The 26,410-nt window shown below is 38.3% G+C and overlaps 2 protein-coding genes across 2 annotated transcripts in view; both read left to right on the forward strand.

The window, feature by feature from the left end:
* LOC106169098 (uncharacterized) overlaps positions 1–11,042 on the forward strand; it is a 44,278-nt gene extending 33,236 nt beyond the window's left edge. Inside the window, exons 3-8 of the mRNA XM_013548451.2 lie at positions 2,880–2,947; positions 6,496–6,558; positions 7,116–7,246; positions 8,536–8,587; positions 9,157–9,225; positions 9,768–11,042. Coding sequence (XP_013403905.2) covers positions 2,880–2,947; positions 6,496–6,558; positions 7,116–7,246; positions 8,536–8,587; positions 9,157–9,225; positions 9,768–10,439 — 1,055 coding nt within the window. The 3' untranslated portion in view covers positions 10,440–11,042. The remainder of the gene's footprint in view (positions 1–2,879; positions 2,948–6,495; positions 6,559–7,115; positions 7,247–8,535; positions 8,588–9,156; positions 9,226–9,767) is intronic.
* A 4,206-nt stretch (positions 11,043–15,248) lies between these two features.
* LOC106169108 (guanine nucleotide-binding protein G(o) subunit alpha) overlaps positions 15,249–26,410 on the forward strand; it is a 36,977-nt gene continuing 25,815 nt past the window's right edge. Inside the window, exons 1-3 of the mRNA XM_013548461.2 lie at positions 15,249–16,191; positions 16,602–16,644; positions 23,287–23,428. Coding sequence (XP_013403915.1) covers positions 16,074–16,191; positions 16,602–16,644; positions 23,287–23,428 — 303 coding nt within the window. The 5' untranslated portion in view covers positions 15,249–16,073. The remainder of the gene's footprint in view (positions 16,192–16,601; positions 16,645–23,286; positions 23,429–26,410) is intronic.

Below are 26,410 nucleotides of genomic sequence, written 5' to 3' on the forward strand. Positions count from 1 at the left end.
CTGTGTTGTGTGATATTTTCCAGGAGCTCTCAGATGTTTTATCTGAAACATGAGGTACTTCTTTTTAATCAATAGGTCAAATGTTATCTGGTTTTGTGAAGATGTCTGATGTTATTCAGAGACCTGTACATAAATAATCTTAGATAGAACGTTCAGACAAATAGCTCAATAATTTTTTGCAATATCAGAATTTTGAACCAGACCAGTGTTTTAGAAAAAGAGGATGATTTGCAATTTATTTTCCACCCCTCCCCTCTCCCAGCCCCTTCAGTATACCTACCCATATTCCACAGTCTTGTCTATGTTGATTTCTCTACTAGTAATAATACAAACAAGACACAATACAGAAAAATTATTTTACCAAAAAACTTTTGCCTTGAACTTTGATAATTGTGTCAATAGTCAGAGAGCTATTTATTATGGGTAATCAAAATTCAAATACCTCATAAGGATGAAAAAGTGGCGTGAAATATTTGAAGCTATTACTTTATTTATAGTCACCAACTATCCCTTTCTCATTTTCCTTGCACCGTTTCCATGGTATTGCCATGAAAGCTACACTGCCAGTAGGACGGAAATCAATGATAGTTTCTCTCAAGGGGATTTTGCCTTCTGATGGCTATTTTGACCAGTTTTGAAGAAGGGGAGTTTTAAGAGAGAAAATGATGCTTTTGTATGAATGAGTGTCCCATGGGATTAAGGAAGATACGGATTAAAATCCACATTATTTATGCAGTTGACTCTGAGACTGAGATGGAAATAAAGTTGTTTAATACAAAAATAATAGTTTATGGCCGTATTAATGTTTTGTGCGGGCAGACTTCCAACCATAGGCACTTGTAAGCATGGAGAGAGAAAGAGAGAGCTTTTCTGTGTGGTAAATGACCTCTGAGAAACTGAATATTAGATTTTTCATTTCAGTCTATGCATTACCTCCTACAAAAATTTAAACTTCCTTTGCAGTGTTGAAAGTCTGAGCTGGGCCAAACACAGACATTAAAAGTGTTAAAAGAACCGTTATAATCTCAGTTAAAGGTGTTCAAAACCACTTCTAGTTACTCCAGAAGACTAGTTCTTTGTACTCTCACATTAACGTGAAGTAAACCGGGGCCCTATCCAGTGAACCAGAGCAACTCTTTTGTAGTGTACGGGTCATAATATTTCCTGCCTTTACAAAGATCTAGTTTGTTCATTGGTCGTGATTGAACATGGCAGATTGGATAGGCTTTTACCCCAAGAAGGCAAATGGATAAGAAACATCATTTAATGACATTTACATTGATGAATGAAGTATTTGTTTGCTGTTGGGCGTTGTTGACTTTAACCTTAGAAGGTATCTAGTTCAGAAATACTATTTTTTTTAGGTCTCTGAAATTTGTGAATGGAGTTTTTCTTCTAGTGGTGGCCTTGAAAAGGGCATGGTGAATTCAGATATTGGAGAGTTAAATATACTGTAGCAAAAAATATAGTCTTCAGGGGGTATTTTGAGTGTTATAGTTAACTTCGTATAGTGTATACAGTATAGACCAGACAGTTCAAAAGTTTCCTTTCCTCAAAAAATTTTTTAAAAAACTAAAAGTGAAAGGTAGTTCTTTTCTCAAGAGACCAGTCTTCTAGTTTCTTTTCACGTCTTTTCTCTCAAATTAAGATATTTAAGCCTGTTTAAATAAAAAAGAAAGAAAGAAATGTCTAATTTTAAAACCAATAGTTGACCTATTTTATTGGACTAGTAAAGAATTATCAATCAGACTTTAGTAGATACAGTAATATATATATCTCCAAGGCAGCTTGGATATTTTGTGCTGGGTATGACTTCCAAGTGGTGGTGATAATTTAGAACAGGTTTTTATTCCATTCGTTCCACAGAAATGGTCAGAGGTCTGTAGGGAAACCTTAACATTTACAGTTAGAAACTTAAAACGCCAAGGCAAGCTGGACGAGAAATTGTTTTCTACTTAAAAATCCACAGCTATTTGTTACTGTCAGCATAGCAGCAGACGGTAAAGGTCAGGATCTGCTGCTAGGGGTCACTTATTGCAAGACAGGCCGCTCAAATGCCAGCTGAAATGTTCCCAAGATCTTTATGTCATATAAACCACTTTTTTTCGCTCTGTTATAATCTCTTTGTTAAGAACAACAGTTTCCTTACATATCATAATCGAATTTTGTATTTGATAGTATTGAATTGTTTGTTTCTGAAGATGCCCTTGGCTAACCCTTTGCTAAACCTTCCCTTGTACAAGTCATTAATCTGACAGAAACATCAAAATAGAAATGCTGAAGGTGTTTGAGATATTGATGATAAGTTTATCCTGTAAACTATGTCAGATATTCCTAACCTCTGCATTATGTGAAATTCTGGATGTTATCAATGTTCTCTGTGTAAACAAACTGGTACTAGAAAATAGATAAATAAATTATACAAAATTGACCCCAAGCAGATAGACGTCTTTGAACAGAAAGACCCTCGTGCCCTTAATGGCAGTAAAATAAGTAAATAAATGTACACATGAATAAATAAATGTACTTGTAGGTGATCCAGAGACTTGTTGATTTCCCAGTGTTTGTTTCTAAAAATATTCACTTGCCCTGAAACCTTATTATTTCACTGATACATGCATCTGTCCATGAACAAAAGAGTGATTATGTTAAGATAATGTTTGTTTTTTAATTTTATTTTTATTTGAATTTATTATTAGTATTAGTATTTTAGAAGAATGCTGCAGTCAAATTGCAGTTAAGAATCAAAAGCATCCATTAATGATGTTTGATAAATGTTTAAAAAATAAAAAAAATTATAGATATTATTACACTTAACATGAATTTGCCTTTCATTTGCTATATATATAATCTGTATATAAAAGTCTTATGTTTTCCAGGGCGGACGTTACGCGGGAAGGCATTCTACAATGTGCATGGAAAAGTGTATTGTGAGGAAGACTATCTGGTGAGTTGACGCCATGGAAAAAAGTGAATACTTCGACACTGCTGAAAAATAGCCCCAAGTAAAAACATGGGGGAAATAAGTCCTTCCAGAATCATTTCTGTACAGAATAAAAAAATTGCCTCATTTTGTACTGTGTTATGTCTGTGAGCGAAATGCGGCAGCTGAAAGACCTCTGTAGCCACTGCCTGCAGGTATGGAGCAATTAATAGGCTAATTACACTGTCTGTACTTGTACACCTGGGCTGTGTCCTGACCTCAGGTCAAAGGTCAGGGGTCAAAGGTCAGAGGTCATTTGGTAATAAGGCAATTGTCTAACCATATTGTACTAAACCTGTCTGAACCAATGCCAAAACGGTTGTATTTTTCTGGATGAAGAAGTGATTGTTTGAGAGCGGTGCCATCAGGTTTATGGCATTTGATTGATTTAGTTTGCTGCTCAAGTTAAACAGCAAAATATGAATTCTTGCAAAAAGCCAGAAAATAGTCAAAACTTTTAGGGTCAAACAAAATCTGGCCTTGAAATCCATTTTGGCTGAAGTTGAATTGAAAAAAATATTAAATAAAGTGTTTAGCACCTAGGTCATTGACCTAACAAAACCAAAAAGAGATTTGGAAAAGTTTACGAAAAGAAATATATATTTGGTAATATAGAATATGAAAGTTTGCTCTCTAAAAGACATATGCATGAGCTTGCATATAAAAATGAGTCGGATCTGAAAGCCAAATCTTGTGGACAAGTACAGAAAGGTTGCCTGTTATTTTATTACCAGTATAAATATAGACCAAGTCCCAGCTGTTGCTGAGTGACCTCTTTGAAGTTCAAGAATTTTAATCAGGTGCCAAGAAGTTATGGCCTGTTTATGATGCATAAGCTGTTGACAGGGAGATAAAACAAGCCTCACCTGCCTTGCAGGGGGGGGGGGGGGGGGGGGCGGGGATTGCACAAAAGAAGTAAGAACGGAAATTTGGTCTTGACTTGAAAGTCTTCATTTTTTAACCCAAGAATAACCAGTATTCATTATTATTATAACAGTATATGGGGTGTTAGTATAAGACAAAATTTCAATTTATTACAGCAAACTACTATGGTGGTATCCGTATTGGTAGTTGACCAGCATTTTGGTCTGAAATATCAGAGTCAAGTTTCCTCTAAGGTTCTTTAAATATGGCTTTACATGGGAATTAGAGATCAAAAATTCATTTTAAATTTTGATTTCAGGCATTTTTAAATCAGAACAATTTTGTACATAGTCCAAATGTATTTCAATTCAAGTGAAAATAATTTTTGGTCTAAAACATGAGATACTTTTGTTCTTTTCGTTAAAGACAGTCTCAGCGCGTTAAACCCTTAAAATAGCACGAAAATGAATTTTCCTTGAAATCTCACCAATTTCCCCATAATGACCAAGGTATATCCTATCCAAAACCGTTCAGAAAATGAAGCTACCTAATACCGTTTTTAAGTTCCATTAAATAATAAAAGACGACTCGTCTTAAATACTCAGCTACCACCTCACAGTACGGCTTCAGAACGCGCAATTTCTTGCTAAGTCTCGCGGTTTACTATGAATGCAGTACTACGGCTGAGACCCGGATGTTACTATTTGGCGCCAAAACAGCAAACATGGCTCAGACGCGCGTCAAGTCTGAAGAGGAGAGCGACAAAAGGGGACGAAAGAAAATAGCCACTCCAGTTCGAAAGATACGAAAGAAAATTAGAGACAGACAAAGAAGAACTCAGACTGTGTATGTTGGGAGGGAGGTGGGGCGGTGGAGGACACTTAAAGCTGAGTTAGGACTCACATACGAGGCAATGGCGAAACTACTCCTCGACACGTGAGTATGCGCTTCACAGGTCTCAAGTGTAACTGATTATCATATTATCCTGTTCACAATAAATGACAATATTTGTGCTCATACAAAGTTGGTTACGTGTATAAGAGCGTTTTGGGCTTTACGTTTTCTGTTTTTGATCGGTACATGTACCGAAAAGATGGACAGGCGGCACTTACATGTCTGACAAGTTTCGCTGTGTAGTCGTGACGTCTATCTCATTCTGACTGAAGCCTGCTGTGATTGGTCGTAAGCGTGGGAAAATCGAGGTCGTGACCTTGAGCCGGAAGTACTTCTGGCTGTGCTCCGAAATCATGATAAATAGTTTTCGTTTTCTAATTCTTTATTCTAGTTGTCTTAACAGGACTTTTGTGACTCAGACTTATTAATATAATAATAAACAATCTCACAAAATACAAATCTGATCAAAGTTTTACATAGAACCTGCTTCTATACATTAATCTAACCCACTGAGACTGTCTTTAAACATGCAAAATATTTCCTTTGCGGTTTGAACAAATTACAAAATTTTCCTGGCTGGACTGCATTGTTACAGCAGTGACTTGAATCTGTTCAGTGGGGGAAAATTATCAATCTCTCAGATACATAGATTTGAAATCATTAAATTATATATATATATATATATATATATATATATATATATATATATATATATATATATTTATAGCATTTGTGGTGCTTTGAGTCTAGAATGGAACCACAAGGTAGCCTGCTTTCCAATTTTGTCGCAACCACCTGATGGGAATGTTTTAGAATTTATGACTGAAAAAAAATCTTGAAAGTTCACAATTTTCCCTGTTGAAGTGATGGGAGTCATAACTGTACTTTCAGACTGTAAGAGAACACTTAGTGATTTATCTGTGGTTAAAGTAGCTTGCAAGTGTTGCCTTAGTTGAGATGAACTGTCGTTCTTGAATTCTTTTGTGTAAATCATGGTCCTTTTTTTTCTCTTTATATATGTCTGTCCTACAGCTGGGTTAAGGAAGGTTAAGGAAGTGTTAATGTATAGCTGTTGGTGGGCAGACAAGAAACTTCAATAATTGCACAATTGTTAAAATGTTGGCACAAATCAATCAACATAATCACAGGAAATAATGCTGAGAAGGAAGTGTATTATGTATTTACCCTCCAAGAAAATGTATTATATACTCAAAGCATGAGTCACACAGTGAATATGTACGTGCATAATTACATATGATTATGAAAGAACGAGGAAGTAGTTTGTTTTACTGCAAATTAAATTTTATCCCTTGTAGCGCTCTAAACTGCTGTTTATCCACCAAATATGGCCTGCAATTTATCTTCCATTATATTTCAGTTAAAATCTTCATGTTTTACAGTGTGTGTTGTGGTGTAACATCTGAGAAATGGCTGTTGTGATGTCACACCTAACATAATGATTGTAGTGTCACAATAAACACCTAATTGTTGTGATGCCACAACTACAGCAATGTCTGTTGGGTTGTCACAATACTTGATTGTTGTGCTGTCACAAATAATGGGGAGTCTGTTGTGATGTCAAAATTAACATCTGATCCTTGTGATGTCACAAATAACACAATCATTGTTGTGATGTCACAATAAAGACTTTACAGTAGTGACGTCACAACTAACACAATCTCTGTTGTGATGTCACAATAAAGACTTGATTGTAGTGATGTCACAACTAACACAATCTCTGTTGTGTATTGCAGTACTCAGGCTTCCAGCAGACGGCAGAGAAATGTGCCATATGTGGCCACCTCATCATGGAGATGGTAAGAGAACCGAGGCAGAGACTCTTGTCAAATGTATTCTTAGTCATTTGCTAGTTTCAGTTGATTTTAGCAGTAATACAGAAATTTTTCACATCTTAAACAGAGGAAAACTTTAGTTTATTACCTCGGATAATGACCAAGACTTACACCCCATTTCCATAGATTAGATCGACCTACTTTAGATCGATCTAACTCCCTGGGGGTTCACGCTAAATAGCTGTCAGCCGGGCAGACACGAAAGTTAATTACCCTCTTATAGCTTGTAGTAGGCGGGACGGACATTTAAGTCAGATTATCTGAAAGTAATCTAGTGAGACTCCCCGCGGGGATAGATCGATCTAATATCTATGGGAATAGAGCCTTATTTAAGGCTGTGATTCTGTTTGAAATTTTAAGCAATACATTGGTGTTGATCTACCTAAGACTGAGCAGTTATAAATAATAGTTTACTTAAGCCACAGACATATTAAATGATTGTCACAGACACAGATGTGGCGCCCTCTTTGATTTGCTGCTTATTACCTGAGCATTCATGTGTATTTCATTCACTAATTTAGATTCTTCAAGCGTTGGGGAAGTCGTACCATCCGGGCTGTTTCAGGTGCTGTGTATGTAATGACTGCTTGGACGGAGTGCCGTTTACTATAGACGTAGATAACAAAATCTACTGCGTTATAGACTATCACAAGTAAGTGAGAGTTTACTGAAAGCTTGGTTACTTTGATTTCTGAGAATTGCTCAAGTTGAACATTGTTGGCATTGCCTAAGACTGCTAAGACTTTTTAGACACCCAAACTGTTTGCCTGTATCACCAAAGGACTACTGTCAAAATTGGTCAGTGTATAAATTTTTGTGGTAAAAGAAAAACCTGCCTTTTTGTGAATCGGAATCCTGTCAGTCCTGGTCAAATTACTGACATTTTCAGTCAAGAAATAAAACTGCCTTGTAATGAATTATGGCAATTCAGATGAACTATGTTCGGAATAACATCTGTGCTATTAGACAATTTTTTTACATGAGGGTTTCTCTATTTGATATCAGTTTTCAGCTTTTCATATCTACTTATAAAAAGTATATATGCAGTGTACTTATATGGAACAGTTTTAAGGACAGTTTTTATTTATTGATGAGAAATTTGTTGATACAGCCATCAGCAAATACTGAGTGGTGTAAATAAAAAATTAATTTTGATATATATAATTGAATATTTGATTTGATTCCAGCTTCATTTGCTTTATTTGCTTTGATAACAGTGCAGTTCATATGAAATATGGGACATAATTTGTTTCATGATACTATCAACCATCAAAACTGATTCTACAATTATCAGAACTATTATTATTCAGAACCAGGCATTTGTTACATTGTCATTAGCTGATAGAATTCTTTTTGCGTTCATGCTAAATATAAAGACCATGTTTCAGTGAACTGCGCTGGGTCTTGGGAGAGGGATTTGCAGCTTTCAAGCTTCTACGCCCAGAAAAAATAAGAATATCAGTAGCAATTTATTCCTGGTTACTTGTATTTCTTTTTATGCCAAATTGTAAAAAAAATGGAATTTATTATATTTTATTAATTTTAGTTGTATCAAATTTGATGCAGTACATTGCATTCATTCTCAAGAAAGATTTGAAAATATAAAAAAAATGTATGATTCTCAACTGCTTGTTAACATCCAAATTGATAAGCGAGGAGATAGCAAGTTGTAGCTAAGAGAAGCTTCAGTGGGATCAAAACAACAATGATCCCACAGGCATATAAAGTGATACAATCCTAACTGTTGGGGTCATTTACCACCCCAAAGTCTTTTTACCAAATATTGTCATTTTATGGTAAGACAACAAAAACTGGCTAATATTTTAATAACTGTATGGCAGAGAGGTTTTAAAGTACTTTGTACCACTCTGGGTGTATTAAAGAACACCTGTGTGAAGTATTTAGTATATAAAGTTCACTGGAAAACCCCCCTTGTTTCAGGATGTATGCACCTAAGTGTGCCGCTTGCGGGCAAGTTATCACTCCAGTAGAGGTAAATATTACATTGAAGTGTGTTTGTATGTGCATATGAATGTAATGTTACTTGCAGGCAACCTATCAACCTAGTCTAGAAATTGAAATTATCATTTCCTTTGGACAAACTGTGTGTGTGCGTGCGTGTGTGTATGCACACAAATGTGTGAAATGTCAGCCTGTTTGTTTGTGCGAGAATTGGTGCTTTTCACCAATGTGATTTGTGTGTCAGTGTTCTCTATATTGTTTTGAAAAACATACCAAGTACCTACAATTCTTCTATATTTGAAGGCCTCATGTCCTGATATTGGATGCGAGTTGTTGATTTGGATTGATTTAGTTGATTTGTTTCAGTATTGCTTAGCATGCTGCATGTTTGGCTAGATTAGCTGCAAACAATAAAAATTTTAATGATGAGATGGATGTATATTTTAATAAAAACCTTAATATTAATCATCCCAGCAAGGGGACCTGGGTGGAATTGTCAAGGAATTGTTATGCAGGTTTCCTCCACTGGCCTTGTGTGTTTTCATTTCTTTGTAGCTGAAGTATATTCGTGTATTCTTATTTTTCTGACTTTTTTTCCAGGGAACAGAAGAAACTGTGCGGGTAGTTTCCATGGACAGGGATTACCATGTGGACTGCTACTGTTGCGAGGTATGCACGCACACATGCACGCACACACACACACCAACAGTGCTTTCACCATTTTACTAGCTCATGGTGAAAGTTTATTTGTAGCTTGAGGATTTATTTGTTGATGATTGAGAATCATGATTTGTAGTAGGTGATTCAGAAAAGTAAGGAGTCTGTTATCACTGCTGTCTTGTATTTTGTTAAAGATATTCTTAGAAATCAGTTGTAAAATGAAAGTCTTTGTGTCAGCAACGTATGAGTCACTTACATTAAGTTGAAACATAAGGGTAAGTGAGTAATACATGGATGTCTTACATTCTCAGATGTGTCATAATATTTAGAGGTGACACCATTCACTCAGATTGATCAAATTTAGAACAGCTGAACATCTGAATATTTATATTAGGATTACTTTTTGAGAGCCATCAGATACTGTTTGATGCCAGTCCCCAAGTACAGACAGTTTTATATTGTATAAATGTAATCTTCTGTATTTGTAAACATAAGAGTCAATAAAAGGAGTGTTCTTGTAGTTCTACAATTTGATATTTTCTGTTTTCTAGGACTGTGGTCTGCAGCTGACAGATGAACCAGACAAGCGTTGTTATCCCCTGGGGGAGATGTTACTCTGCTACGGTTGCCACCTGGCACGACTAAACTATCACCCCAACGGACTCCCGCCAGCAACCGAGTCCCAGCTCCTCACCTTCAATTTCAATCCCATGGTGCAGCAGCCGATGCAGGGAGCTCAACCGACACATTTTGCTCAACCACAGTCTGAGGCACCACAAACACAATTGAGTTCAGCCATGATGAGTCAGCAAAAACAGCCACTGGGTCTTCAAGGCGGAGTGTCCAGTCAGAATGTTAGACAGACTTTGGCCGGTGGAGGAGGGGTAGGAGTGGTCACTAGGACTGGCCACCCCAATGGTCATCCAGACTCCGGACCTCAAAGTCCAGCCAGTATGACCAGTTTGTCCAGTGGTTTTAGTGGTCAATATGTCCACAATATGTACACCAGTGGTCAGAAACCTGAACCCCAGGCGCCATTACGGCCACCACCAAATTATTATGACCGTCACAGCAGCACTGGTCATTTCTCTAGTGATGATAATCACAGTCCTCCCATACCGCCAAAACAATATATCCAAAACCATTTCGACACACAGAGGGCTTCCCCACAGGGAACGGGAAAATCTGGCAAAGCCCAGATGTACCAGATAACTGATCTGTGAGCGAGTTGTGCCTGTTCCCTGTGAGTACTTTCACTGTGGTCCTGTCCAGCCAGGTTTCTTGTGTGAAGAGCGACAGTGTCAACACAGGCATATGGAAACACAACCAAAGCAGAGATACATCAAACAACAGAACCGTGAAGCAGTTCTGTCTTATTCCCTGTGACTGTGAGCTTCAAATTTGGACCACAGGGAATAGAGACATTTCTTCCAACTAAAAAGAGATTCATGGCAGTTTCTTCCAGTTCCCTGTGAACTCCTGTGCTGACCACCAGATGTCACTGCAGTGTGTCCGAGCTCTCGCCAGCATGTAAACGTTTTGCCAAAACGAGCAGATGATGAACTGTTTGCCGAAAGTTAAATACAGACAAGCATATTTGACATTTTACATATATATGAAGTGGTCTGTAGTCTGCATGTTACAGCATCAATGTTTAATGCCTCTGATTCATACTGTGGTACTAGCATTTCATGGGACAGCAGTCAGAATGGCAGTATTAAAAGGAATTGCTATTTGTTCTCAGATTTCATCAGTTCTAGACACATTCAGTTTTCTGAACATAAAGATGTGTCATGTTCATATAAATACTTTTTATTTTCAGCTTTTTCTAAATTTTGTCTCTTAAGTTCCTCAAGTACCTCAAATTTTTGTCTAGACATAAAAAGTTGGAAGTGTACTTTGTACACATCTTATCTTGTTAGAGTGTTTGAAACAAGTATAATACTACCACTTCTCTAGTTGTACTATAAATGTGCATCAATGTGTTATTTTAATGTCTGTTACTGGTTTTTGAAACAATGGACTGTTTGTTGCAGTCTAGGTTCAATGTATCACAGATTGTGGTTAACTTGGATACAATGTATCACTGTTAGTGCAACCTGGATACAATGTATCACTGTTAGTGCAACTTGGATACAATGTATCACTGTTAGTGCAACCTGGATACAATGTATCACTACTTGTTGTGAACTGCAAACAATGTATCACTGTTTGTTGTAACTTGGAAGCAATATATCACTGTATTGGTTGTTACAAGTCACAATTGTATCGGCGTTACTGATGTAAGTTTAGTATTTTGCACGGGAAAAAAATTTATGTGATGACATTTTAGTGCAACAATACAGGTGTATGATAATTGGTTTATCTCATGACACATAAATAATAGGTTGTCTTACATTTACCAGTAGATGTATGAAGCTTTTTCAAATGTTGTCTTAAAAGGAGATACACAGGGAAAGTATGCATCAGTTATGTATGTGTTTGGCACAGTTTTAGAGCACTTACATGTTACATATATTGTCAGCTGATGCACTGGAGTATTACATAAGTCTTTCACATGGTGGTCTATATGTTCTCACTTGATGGTAAAATGTGTATTGCCACTCTGTTGTGCAACTGCAAAAAACCACTGTGGTTTGGTGTAAACTTGGATTTCCTGGAACAGGATCGGTTTACAGCAGTGGTTATAATCTGGTAGGTTTTCAGGTTAAGTGGTTTCACATTATTTTGAAATTCACATAATTTTGAAATTTATCATGTTGACACAATTTATTTATAGCACAGTTAGTTGTATGGCTGCAGGAAGCACTTTGAACAAGTAAACTTAGCACCCTGTGTTTGAGAACACTGGCATTGACTCCTGTCCTGGTATATAGCTGCCTGGTACAAATAATTACCCACATTATGGTTCTGAAAGTCAGGGTGACTGTGATCACTTGGTTGTTGTAATTACTTCACTGTGGTTACTTGATGCATTTTACATCACCATAGTAACTTCACTATGGTAACTTGGTATATGTAACATTGCCATAGTTACTTCAGTATGGTAACTTGATGCAGTAAACATCACCATAGTTACTTCACAGATTTTATGAACGCCCTGAATTTCAGAGATCTGCTTGAACATTCTTGAAGAGAGAAGTGTCATTCTTAAAACTATGAAGTTCAGGTTGACTTGATCACATTTTCGCCACACTTGCAGTCTCCTTGTAATTTCATATACCAGCTTTGTTACTTCTCACTCTGTGTTGCTGTCACTGCCCCTGTTGGTTGTCAGTTACAATGTAACGGGTGTATTGATATTTTATATAATATCAGTTAATTATATTAATATTGTCATTAATGCCAGTATTGTGAAAGCAGAGCATTTCTGTGGCACATGGTAACGACATGTCCCCACGCAGGCATCAATGTAGCTATCTCTCTTTAAGAAACTACCTTTTTATTTTCTATGAAAAAATGTCAAGGTATTTGATTATCATCTGAGACAATTTCACAAAATCTCTAAACAGTGTCCGGTATTTAAAAACTTAGACCATAAGGGGCAATTTCTAATCCTCTGTTTTAACTGTGTTTTAGGCTGGTTTTAAATTGTGCTAATTATGAGAAGCTTAAGTGCAGGTGAAGAAGGTTCGGGTTAAACGTGTGTGAACCTTGCGCTGGATAACTGTGTAATAAGTCTGAATATTATATTTTTAAAGGTACTTGATTATATTAATAGTTATGGCTTTCTCCTATCCTACCACTTGATCTTTTACTATTATTTTATTATAATTAATTTAAGTAATGAATGTGGAATTAATATCAACTAAATTGTGAGTTGTTAAACTATATCAATCTCAATATTGTAATCAAACTGTTATATGGCATGTAATCCTGTCCACGGCAGTTCAGTACAGATTTTATTTTCCATTCTTAAAAGTCGCTTGTAGATCACAAAGGTTGGAGTTATTTATAAAGGAATCTGCATTGATGGGGAGGGTGGGATGATTTGCATCACGGGCACATCGCAAGAATTTTAAGTCTTAAGTCGCAGCACCATGACACGTTTTGTACATAGATTTCTTGGTGCTTATGACGGTATCGATGTATAGCGGATACCCAGTTGTATATGTGTAAATTATTTTCATTATATTGTGGGTCTTACACGTGTATAAACGATAAAATGTTTTTTCAACTTGAGTTGTTCTAATGTCTAGAGTTCCTGGAAAGCACGCGTAGAAGTGCCGTCCTTGTCCTGACTTGCACCCCGTCTTGTGCTTCGATTCGTTAACTGTTGTTTACTAAAGATTTCGTGCTATCAAATGCAGTCTTGCATGTGCTAGATTAATGCATAGCAGTTTGAATGAATGACGATGAATTCTGTGACGGGCCTAGTAGAAGAACGCACGACTGGCAGAAGTTTTTCGAAAGAACCGTAATTTTCCACTGTAAATCAAAAATTGATCTAGGATCTCTGCCCTTTCTCTTGTTTGTTCTACCTAGAGGTTTGAAGGCAAAATTCAGAAATGGACCCCACCCTAAAGAGTCTCTCTCTCTCTGCTGATATTGCTGCCTTCAGTATTAACTGATCTTATTAAGTGGACTGGGGAGGGATGTGGAACAGGGTTAGCGTTCCCTGCCCCCCCCCCCCCCCCCCCCTCAACCTCGATCAGCGTTGGTCTTGATACGGTAAATAACAGCAGATCACGTGGTGAACACTTTCTTCAAGGAAAGTAGCGGAGTGTAATGCGCTGATCATTGCGCCCTGCTTTGCTTGCTTAAGGAGAGAATTACTTTGAAATCGGTTTAAGCTAGCTTGTGTACAAATAATCGCCTCTAGTTCAATTTCACATCCTTACTTACGCAGATGGACTGGGAAGATAAAATTAGACCTTGTTTATCATATAATTTCACCTGAGCCTTCAGGTCATCGTGAAATCGCGACAGCAATGCCTTGGGCATTGTCATGGGATTCCCGTTCGACAACAACAACTTACTAATTTGCTTTATTGTTTTTCGAACCGTTTACATGACATTTTCACCGGGCCTAATTGTTTGTATTATTTCATTAGTAAACCGCCAAACCTAATTAATTGCAGATTTGAGAAGGATGGGGCACACCTACCCCACCTCACTAATATAATTAGCTCTGGGGATGCCCCCTGTCTTTCCCTTCTCCCTCTCCAAACGCGCCACAAACGTTCTTACCAACCAAAAGAGACAACACCAAACAACAGCTTCGTTCCATGTGCTCTTCATACTACAGTAAAATTGTCCTTGTCTACTATTTTATATTTACTGAATGAAGTGTCAGAGGCAAAAGTTTCATGCCTTCACCCCCACCTCCCCATAGCGAGAAGACGCTGCTATTTTTTTCAAAAATCGTCTTCATTTTTTCCTTAAGGAGCCTAGCTAATACATGTGGCATAACCTCACCATCCACTTTTCTAATTAACAGATAAATACAATGCAGGATCAAGGATTTTTCGTGCCATCACGGTAAACGTATAGAATACAAGCCTTTTAAAATGATATGAATTTGTCAGAGTGGAGAAAATACATCCCGCCCGATAGTCTGTGGATATTGGAGAATTGATCCCGGGTCTGTTTACCTTAGACCCCCCACCCTCTGTTAGACTCGGTTGGTCGAGATGTCCGGCGTCTCTAGCTGAGGCTACCGGGTCAATAACAAAATCCCGGTAATCTGAACAATAACACGGGCTGTTTTCTGCGTACAGGTGGCGCTGACGCGCGCGTGGATCAATACCTCGCGCATAGGTACCAGTAATAACATGGATACACGCTCACTCGTGCGCTTTCTCTGCGTCTCTCGCCCCTTAAGATGCTTTGTTCCACCTGGAACAAAGAAAAGCTTGGGCTTTCACAGAAGCTCGCTTTTGCATATAATAGTGAGGGCAGGCTTGCTTGGACAAAACCGTATTGTATAAGGGAGCTACTGTCTCTCTCTTTTTGTTAAAGCTATATAAAATGTTGTCAATGCAGTCTAATCGATACAAGGAACGATGTAGGTCAATTTTCTGCCTTTATGAATGAGGCGCCTGATAGATTTGTCAATGGAAATGAATATTCAAATGAGCTTAACCATTCAGAATTTCCAAGAATATATGAGACTCTCTAGATCCCATTAGGATCCATCGCTAGATCGGTAATGATGTGAAGAATTGAAAACCAGAGGCTTGCAGTTTTGTAGTTTTGCTGTATTTGCCACCGGCATTTGCGGCACCCGCCCTAGTGTTAGCTTAATTCCTGTAATATATGTTAAGGAAGAATACGGAGATTGACGTCACACGGCTCCCGGAAGAATCTTCGAGAGACACTAAAGGGGGCGAGTGTCAACTCCGAGAAATAATTTCCAGGAAAATGCACCTTGGACAGGCGGGGGCTACAGAAGACGGTGACGCTCTACACGATATCAATTGCCCAGCGGCTAATTGCATCGCGTTTTAATTAACGCGGGATGAAATTACCTGGATTGATTAGAATTGCTGCTGAACTGGTTGCCTAGCAACAGCCTCCCCTTCGTTTCCATTTCCCAAGCTCGACCATCAGTCTTCGCGTGCCTGAACCGTCTGCGCACGTATTGATTGATTCAGGTTGGAATATTATAATCTCTCCCGTTATTTCACGATTTGCTAGCCGAGCCTTCTGAGTTTGATGCATAGAACATAGCTGACAAAGGCATAGAGACAGGGAGAAACCCGCTTTAACGAAAGGGTTTTTATTTACAGTGGAAACGTCGAGGCCGGCTCAAACGCAGAGTTGGAGGATTATTACCAAGGATCTGATTCCAGGGAGTCGCCGAGGATTTGAAAGATTTTCTCCAGGCGAGGCGAGGCTGTGATACCGAAAACAAGATGGGGTGTACGCTTAGCGCCGAGGAGCGAGAAGCCATGGAAAGGAGCAAGGCGATTGATAAGAATATAAAAGAAGACGGAGTCCAGGCTGCTAAGGATATAAAACTGTTACTGCTAGGTGAGGTGGTCCGCTCTCTGCAGACGTTCTAGTCCCAGTCTGAATATTGAAATCTGCGCATCTCATTATACCCCGCGCTAATGGTGGATGATTGCCTTACTGCGGCCGCCATATTGCCTGGTCGATTCGATGAAAATTCCTAGGAAAATAATCATTGTTCTGATAGTAGAGCGCGCTCCGTGGGGCACTGCCATCACGGGGCGTTGTAGTAACCGGAGTTTTATTTTAGGCTAAGGTGTATTATCTCTTAGGCATGTTTTTCGTTGGTTTTTGCAAGCTGATTTTACAGATGTTGGGAGTAGATTGCAGAAACTGGTCGCCTCCCTAGCTGCATAGTCGATGACTGTGACCTATTTCCGCGATATTAATCAATATTCATGTCATTTTTTTCTTCTTTTTCGCCAAACCAGGTGCAGGTGAATCCGGAAAAAGTACCATTGTTAAACAAATGAAGTAGGTATCCAATATAGCATTCATTATTTACTTATATTTCACTTCTTTCAATTCGCTACTGCTCCACTCTGCACTGAACACTCATAAAAAAACCTGGGCAATATCTTCATAATGTGTGAAATATGTGGCTTGCTGTGAAGCCGAGATACCGATTTGCAGAACACTTTTGCACGTTTTCTTTGTTTTTAAACCCGCGCTTTCCTCCCCAACTACAGTGATAATTCAAATAGATAAGGAATTAAGGAATAAGGGGGGTATAAAAAGAATACAGAGGGATGGCACTCATTTCTGGTCCCTCAACTGAAAAATAAAGCAAGGCCAATATTTAATAGCAGCTCGGCATAATAAATCCATATGAATCTCCCAGAAATCTTGTTTGCACATACTTCGACAAGGGCGGCCTTATATTGATTCCACGTTTCTAGCATGTTGCAAATGATCAGTCGTTGGAGATTTAACAACCGATGGAGGGAACTGCACACGCCGAGCAGCCGGCATTTTCGTTCCCCCCACTCCACTTATTCCTCTCGTCTCTGCCTGCCCTATATAGCCGCAAAGCACTAAAATGTTTATATTTTGAGTAAGCGCAAGCGTTCTTAACGCTGTTGGTTAGGCTCAGGGCATATAAGCTTGGTTAATTTATGATTCCACATGCAACCGCTGACTGCGTTTATATATTTCAATCCAGACAAAGGGCTAAAATAGGGGCCTGTTTTATACGGATTTTATGGAGGCGTTCTATTTTTTATTACCGTTGAATTATTAACTGTGCTTTTTTGTTTAGCTGAAAGGGTTTTAGAGTTATCTTGTGACTAAATAATGACGGTATTCTTGAATGCAGCTGTGATAATGTGACGCATCTGTGTTGTCAAATGATTTGATGGCGATTAGGCCTGTGAATGAAGGGTGATCATGTTTCTGTCAATTTCACAGTGTCATTGATGTACTCCAAAGACTATTTAGTTTGGATATTACACCTGATCTCTCTCTCTCTCTCTCTCTCTCTCTCTTTCTCTCTCTCTCTTCCTTTCTTCCCCCTTCCTCTCTCTCTTTCCCTCTCTCTCGTCCTTTATTTCTCTCTCTCTCTCTAGTTCTTTCGTCCTTTCTTCTCCTTTCTGTCCATCTCTCTCTCTCTCTCTCTCATCACTTGGACAACAAAAACCACAGTCTTCACACGCAGGAGCTGTCCACACGTGCAGTAATTACACATTATCATCTGTGGGTGTTAATCAGTATTTGCAAGGAAAATGTAGCTTTTCCTTTGTTTTCCCCTCCTGGCCAGGTCGTGGTTTTATACTACCTGGTTGTTGTAGTGAAATATTCAGGTTGTTGATATGTACAGGTACCTCTAGGGGCGTAATCTTCCACATATATATCAATATATACATAGTGATAACAAAATTAAAACCAACAACTTAGGCTCTAGAGAGAACAATAAAGCAAGCTTCCCTCTCTCTCTCCATTCAAAGAATAAGCGTTGGGTTTTGCACTTACGATCATTAACAAATTTGTTGCAGATTTTATTTGAGGCTATTATGTTTTGTGTTAGAACACATCAAATACATGGACAGTTTGTGAGGAAAAAGGAACTAGGTTGAAGTTTTAAGATTGATGGACTCGAGAACACAAGGGCAGGGACATTTTATAAGGATATTTTTGTGTCAAGGGCACCCGTTATAATCTCAGTTGAAATAGTATTTTTAATCTATTTCAGGAAATACACGTCTGTAAGTTGAAGTTGTCTTTGATGATTTTGATTTCCCCTCACTTTATCAAAAAAATAATGTAAATATCAATATATATATATCAATATATATATATATATATATATATATATATATATATATATATATACTTAAATGGACTTATTATAATTCTACAAACTTATGTTTATTTAGAATTAGAACTATGGAATATCTTGGGTTTATGTATATTGCACTTTATTTTCACAGAAAATGCAGAAAATAGGTCTTGACAACAGCTGGAAATACCATATATTTCTGTTTCAGTTTAACTGTCAAAAAAAGACAATTTTAATATGAAAGTTACTGCATATTATTATCTCGTAGTTCTGACTTCTGCATCAAGCTGAAGAAAGGATTCGAAACCCAGAATGCCCATATTCTTTGTCATATCTGAATCGTAATATCGTCTCACAGTTTAAGTTAACTTGTACGGCAGGGATGTAAACACAGGAGGATGTCACAGCACGGGCCTTGGTATTAGAACAGTGTTCACTGCATAGTATTGTCTTATAATAATAATAACGACAGCAGCGCTGCACTCTTACTGAGCTTATTTCTATTTAGTAGATAAATGTCATATAGGGTTCTTTCATTATTTGGGGTCATTACTAGCAACCTGAGTAAATCCAGTATAACAACACTGATTACTATTCAAGAACGGCTGAGATGAAAATAACTTTCAGGATTTGGATATTGAGGTTGATATTTTGCATTATCACAAGCTTCGTGGGAGAGGGTTACCCTAGCAACGGGTAATAACATTGTTTCATACAGCACTGCAGCAAAAGCAGCAACAGTAACAACGACAGTTTAGCTTAACACCCCCTCCTCAATATTTCCCAAATTCTTGTCCAAAACCCTTGGCCTGTCTGTAAGGCAGTATTCTCAGATATCAGGGGCTTCTAAAATAGTATACATAATTTAGGTTTGGACTACACAACATTTTTGTGACAGACTTCTAGCGCCCCCTGTGGTAGGAGAGTGGTCCCTGTAGGACAGTAACGATACTCTCTCCAACAGCCCAGCTAGGTGAGGACATCTTTCTGTTCTGACAACAGTACAGTGCAGAGAAATAGAGAAATACTAGTGAATATCTAGTGAAAAAAACCCTCTCCTTGACCCTGGTAGTGGGGGAAGTAATGACACGCTCAGGTTTTATGAATTCTGACGTTTACTTTTGGAAAAGGGAAATGTTTCTCCTATGTCAAACCTTATAGTTAAGAGTCGTATATTGACAATAGTTATTTCGCTGCAAAATTTAAAAATGTCATATGTCATATGTGTGTTCATATTGCAAGAAGTGGACTAAAGCACGGTAAGTCAAGGCTTATGGTTTTATTAGAGTGAAATAGTGTCTCCAATCACTTGTGCCTAGAAATACTCCTAATACCTTACAACCGCGTGGGCTGCAGCCATGCACAAGAGTAATCCAAGTGACATGAAATTTCAAACACCGGAAGGAAGACTAATGTTCATATTCTTAGGCAATGGTTTGAGTTCTATTGTTGTGTAACTAGCAGGGTTACTTTTGGGAGATGGACAGTTGAACCCAGTGTCGGCCCTACTGTCACAGGCCAAGGGGGGGGGGGAGGGGGTGTTACTGATAATTTATACAAAAACTGACTCTCCAATCTGTCTAATAAGAGTAATAGGACAAGACAGGGTCTACATTTCCGTGCTATGGAATGCACCCACGTCTTTTGCGGAGGTGTCACAAACGTTACATTTGGGGCACCAACGTCGACATCAGCAGAGTATTTGAAATGAAGGTTGCTATATTCATGTACACGTAATGCTTGTCAAAGTCATTTGATACACAAAAGGAAACGACATTATGTTGTGTCTTTTTAGAGAAATATATGCACTATTTACGCGTCAGATTTGTCAAAACTGTCACGTTATGGAGCAGTCCTTTCTACGGTGTTTTATAGAAGAAATCCACAAATTCGTTGAACGTTTCCATTTAAACCATGGCTTTTTATTGTCGGTATTATTCCTTCTGAAGTCAGTTTGTTAGTGAGAATGATATTTAAATATGCAGTCCACCTAGCCTCCTATTCAAAACCTTTGCATACAGAACCATACGAATTTATTTGCAGGTTGATTCAGAATAGTTCATAGCATGAACTATTCTGAAAATGAAAATTATATCACCTATTTATGATGTAGTTTATTCACCATTCTTTATTTCATTCCAAACTAATAAAGTAGGCAAATAAATAAAATATGAATCATAGTTTTATTATACACACCGACAAACAGAATTTACGACTAAAGCCATTTAATGGACGTAGGAAAATCGTCTCTAGTGCATCAACATTGAAAATTACACAACATCACAGCAGGCAGACACGAACGCCGTCGACGCCCTTAACGCTGCAGTGCTATTAGCCAGGCTACCAAGGCAGTAGAATCCAGTACTGTCGTGATTGAAGTGCGACACTGCACTGTTCGTCAGTTTATTGATCGTAGTTTATATACAACGAGAGACCCCGCAATATAAGCCAGCCAGCAGCAATGGAGGGCACTTCTGCTGTAAGGCATATATTGGTAATACGCTCTGTCCAAACCATCATGATGCTGCATATGCTTCATACTGTGTGGCAAAGGTCGTCCCTTGTTGACAAAGGCACAGTACGATGCGCTGTGTAGTAGTAAGACACAAAATGCCCCCCCCCCCTTTTAGGAGAAAGGCGCAAATTTCCCCCCTCCCTTTTTTCTGATATTTGAAGATATGATTCTGCGAAAGAACTGAGTTTAGGCTTTTAGTTCTGCTTTGGGGTCGGCTAGATGTCAAAACCGCTACAAGTGGTAAGACATTAAGGGTGGTCGCCTTAATGACTGGTAAAGCAATGGTCATTTTATGAAGAAAACCGTCGGTTTTGTAACCAAACGAAAGTCAGTTCTTGAAATCAGTTTAAATTGCCTAAAGTTGAATATTCCTGCACGTGCCAATGAAACAATGTCTTACATGGTTTCTTAGTCCAGGGATATTGAAACCATTGATTAACATCTCGGCAAAATACTTGGCCGTATAGCAAACCAATTTATGCTGGGTCGATTCTCTCTCAGGACGTAGGATTGGACTTGGGTTGTGGTGTGTTGATTTCTATGTGTGAAATGGACATTTTGTCCAATTTCGATTTGGACAAGAGCTTGTCAGATATTTGAAACGTGGCCATGATTATTACTTAAGACTAAAATCAGTTTCACGAGGCAAGACGCTAAAGAAACTCATTAAAACTGCAGCTGCTTAAAACTCCCATATATTTGTTACCAACATCAAGTCGACACTGCTTTATGACCCCCATTTCATCTAAACATCTTAAATTTTTTCGAGTCGTTCACGAATATGCATAAACATTGTGTTAATACACATGTCAATCACGTATCAAAGCAGTCAAAATATTATTATGCATTGTCAGTTTGATCATCAGAACTTATATACATAATGCTGCCCATTTGAAATAGTAGTAGGTGGTGAAATAAATTTAATGAAAACGTTGGTTAATTCTTTCCGTTCCGATAATCAGGCGACAAAGATGTTGAAATTCTAATCAGAATCCTTTATTACGGTCTATTGTTGAATGGCAATGGAATTTTAATTGCAAATTTGATTATTTAATATAAGTAAAATTAGGGTCAAAACTTGGCAACCAAGGCAAAGACTGGCGATGATCTATTCTTAAAGGTCGTTTTAATTACCTTGAGATCTGTAATGCACATGTATCCCAGTTATTTAATAAAATGTATTTAATAAAATGCGTCCGCCTTACGCGTGTTAATAACCTGAAATTAGGTTCGTTTCTAAATAGTTTCACTAAAATACCGTTTGGTGCCAACAGAATTTAAAAAAGGAAACCAATAAAAATAGACAAAGTAGACACCGTAGTTGTAAGTACTGATATAGTGATAATTAAAGCATATAAAAACGACTACAGCCAAGCTGTCCACACAGAGAGCATTGTAAGTATGACTGTATCCAAAACGTTTAAATATTTGGCTGTGACTTTCTTACAGACTCATCAGTGGCGGATTTAGAAGGGGGGTCAGAAGGGTCCTGAGCCCCCCCCCCCTTCGGTTTCTGAAATATATATATATATATATATCACAAATATTTCTCTCTTGAAATTAGAATTTAGACTAGCTAAATTATAGTTCTAAACCGTATCAAAGGGAACTCTTTGCTCTCTAAACACCAAAAAAAAAAAAAGTTCGAGGCCTTGAGCAGGCCCCGAACCCCACACTATGGGGGCGATGGTCGGTTTCGCCTCCGAGGCCCGTCGTTCCGCACCCCACCCCCACCCCCACCCTTCAAATAATCCTGGATCCGCCCCAGCTCATTCACAGCGTTTACGTCACAAAGTGGTATTATACAATGTGTCCAAGACATTTTAACATTTGACATTCACTTTCTTTCAACCTCAGTCGCGGTAACCAGTTGTGTAAAACCTTATGCAACATTTCCAGAAAGCGTTAACTGTATAAAGCTTAACTCACTTGCAACCTTATTCATGTATTTCGTGTGTCCTCCAATTAGTTTTTCCTTACTTGTAAAAACGTTCTAAAGTTTTCTTTCGTTTAACGTTACACGGTAGGGTTGGGGCGTATTCAGTGTTTAGGTTTTTTAATGGAATATGTCGCAGTTTTACGCATTGTCGTATCATATTGTTGTGCTTGTTATACATACATATTGCACTTTTGCTTGATCTAAGACATTGTTGTAATGTCCCTCCACCGAAAAAATTTTTAAATGAACTAAAACTTTTATACAATTCAACTTGCCCATTGTGTTCGGACAGAAGTAGAAGTAGTCACAACTTAAACATAACTTGCCTTTGAACTTCTTCATGATTCTGTGGACATGTTAACTGCCTGGCGTTCGTCTTTGTTTCAGAATCATTCACGAGGGCGGCTTCACACAGGAAGACAACAAGCAGTACAAGCCAGTGGTCTACAGCAATACGATACAGTCCCTCGTCGCCATTGTGAGGGCCATGGGAACACTGAATATTCCGTTTGGCGATAACGAGAGAGAGGTGAGTACGCTGCTGTTGTCACCTGCCGCGCAAACACAACGTTATTATAACGTTACCATAACGAGTTTTTTGTTACCATAACGTTACCATAAGTTTTTTTTTTTTTTTTTTTTTTTTTTTTTTGGTTACCATAACTTTACCATAATGATTTTTGAGTTATATAAACGTCATGGTAACGTTACAATAACGTTCTGTGTTTGCCGGGTGTGTAATTGTATGATTGCAACTTTTACACATTCAAGATATGGGAAACAGACGTCACGCTGGTGGAAGGATACCGCCAGGGGGCAGTTAGTGACGGGGAGGACAAATGCGACCAATTTGTCACAATGTGTCCGTTCTTCGTAACACAGGGCACTAACATTCACAATCACATACTAGCGGATGTCATTTCAAATTCTATATGAACAGGAAAGTGGACAGAAAGTGCGGTCACTGTCTGATAAGAAAATAAGATTATAAGGATGAAAGGTCCGTAACATATTTTACACCCCGCCCTCCTAACTCGACCGCTTCTAAAAAACTTCGATCAAGTAAATAAGGCCTCTCAAGGGATGTCTCATTTAAGACCATACAATGAAGGATTTCTTTTCATGACCGTGACTCCCCCTTCATTTATTAACACAATGATTAAGAAAAAGTTTTCTCTCACTATAACTAAACCATTGGCGTGGTCCCGGTTAGGAATATGCCTTCCTGACGAGAGATAGGATATTGAAGCAAGAAGACGAGAATGTTGAAAACTCCCTACAGGTTAATACCCATATCTGCCTCCACTCTTCCCCCCTCTTTCGAATCAAATCAAGAATGTTTACATATTTCATGGTTGTGGGATTCCCACAGATGAAACTTTCATACTTTTTGCATCTTCATGGATTGTACACACTCGAACGTGTCTGGACATTGGGGAGCAGTGAAACTTGAACAGGGGTTTTATGAGTGCAAGCCGGGATTGAGAGAAAATTCAACCACCTACGTCGATTCCGAAAGAAGCTGGTTTGTGATTTGTGTCTTTGTGCTTTTGGAGTCAATGTTTTCCTCGTATGTTTTTGCCAGGCACATGAAACCTATTATATGAGGTTTTGTGATGGTATACAGTTAAAGCTATTTGGAGTGATTTGATCACGATTATGTATTAACAAGGTGAACTGTGGGCAACACCTGGTCAAAAGGTTGCCATCTTTGATCTGATTTGGCTTTTACCACTTTTGGTACAAAAGGCTTTGGAAATATTCGGAACAATTCCACGTCTCATACCCAGTGAGCCGATGTTCCACGTAAACAACCACTGTACATTCCACGTAAACAACCACTGTACATAAAATAACTTCGATTAAGAGACGAACTGGACTTGATTAAGAGATATAAACACGTCAAACAAGGAGTTAGGTTTGCCAACTGTACCTAAATATAGACCTATAGGTTCTGCAAGCTGTTCCTTGATGATTTGACACCGGAAATGGACAGGCCCCTGTACACATAGAACAAGAATATTTTACAGCAAATTTGAAACGTTGGGGTTAAAAAACATTCAATCCCCTTACGTTTTGTTATATATTTTATTCGAAGCAGAATTTAAGTGCATAGTACGCTTAATTAGAAAAAATGAAACACAGATGCCAGTGAGAGGGAAATCAATCAGATACATGTGCTACTAATTATAGCGATACTAGCAAAATACAAATTGAAACCACAAACAAATAGTCGTACAAAATTTGAACAAAATTGCGTTAACAATACGCAGTAATCCTTGCACTAATATAAAGTGATGATCCAGAGAAGGCATTCGGTGGCTTAAAGGTATATATATATGAAAAGAAAACCGTGTCCAGTTTATTGTCATGTCAAATTATCGTCCTAATATGTCGCTCTTTAAAAAGAAAGTACAGAAGTATAGCTACCCCACGGATGAATTGGGTATTAACAAGTAAGAGAGAGGTAGAGCAGTGCGTTTGTGGGTGTGTGCGTGAGAGAGGGAGAGATGTCTTAAACCCCGTGGAAAAATTGATAATATTCGTGATAAGATACAATATGTTTACCTTAAAGGTGCTATTTAATTTCACATTTATTCTTCTAAAATGACTATTATTGGAACACAATTTCATGCACGAGTCAGCAGTTCATGGATAAGAATAAGACAGTAAACAATATCATAATCTGAAACGTGCACCAAAACACTGCAGCAAAACGGGGAGAGAGTAGACTGCAAAAAAACAGGGACGCCAGTACTCCGCCACCCTCGAACCCCTTGGGTAATAACGAGCGTTCCATTTCCTCTTTTGAACGCATGTGTTGAACCCCAGCGTTTATTATCTACGTAAAATGTCAACCTTACCGTGTCCTTGGTGTCCTAGTCATGTCCTTGTAAACAAACAATAGAGGAATGACGCGTTTGTTAATGTTATTAGTTCCACCCGTCTTGTTAATGGTGTTAGTGCGCTCTCGCCAGGCTGTTAGTGTATTGTACGCGGCGTGCGTGGCTTAGTACTCCGTGCAAAAAAGGGTCAATTTCTGAACGTGATAGGTTGTCTTGATGCACAGACAGTACAATGACGTCAGCAGACGCGTATATAGGTATGTGTTTATGTTCACTTTTTGATTATTTAGCTTTTGATGTCCGAGCATCGGTAAGATATTAAGAAGATTGCAATGAGAAGAGGAGGTATTTCTGTTCCCCCCTTTCTCTCTCTCTCTCTCCCTCATCGCTTACTTTTTCTTTCCATCCCTCTGTTCCCCATTTACTCCTCTGCCTTTACCTTCTGGCTTTTGCATTCACAATGTTTCCAAATTATGTTCTCAACGTTCCGACATTTTCAGTTGACACCAAGGTAATAGTTAAGTACATTTATTAATTGCCACCAACATCAGATTTCTCTATTCCCAGACTCAGCCCCCCTCTCCCCCATCTCTTCTCTTTCTCTCTCCTTCCATATCTCTCTCTACCATCTGGAAAACATCCCCCAAGATGTTCCCAAATGATGT

The sequence above is a fragment of the Lingula anatina genome, chromosome 4 (genome assembly GCF_051362555.1).
Source record: "Lingula anatina isolate TDL-2025a chromosome 4, LinAna3.0, whole genome shotgun sequence".
Lineage (NCBI taxonomy): Eukaryota > Metazoa > Brachiopoda > Lingulata > Lingulida > Lingulidae > Lingula > Lingula anatina.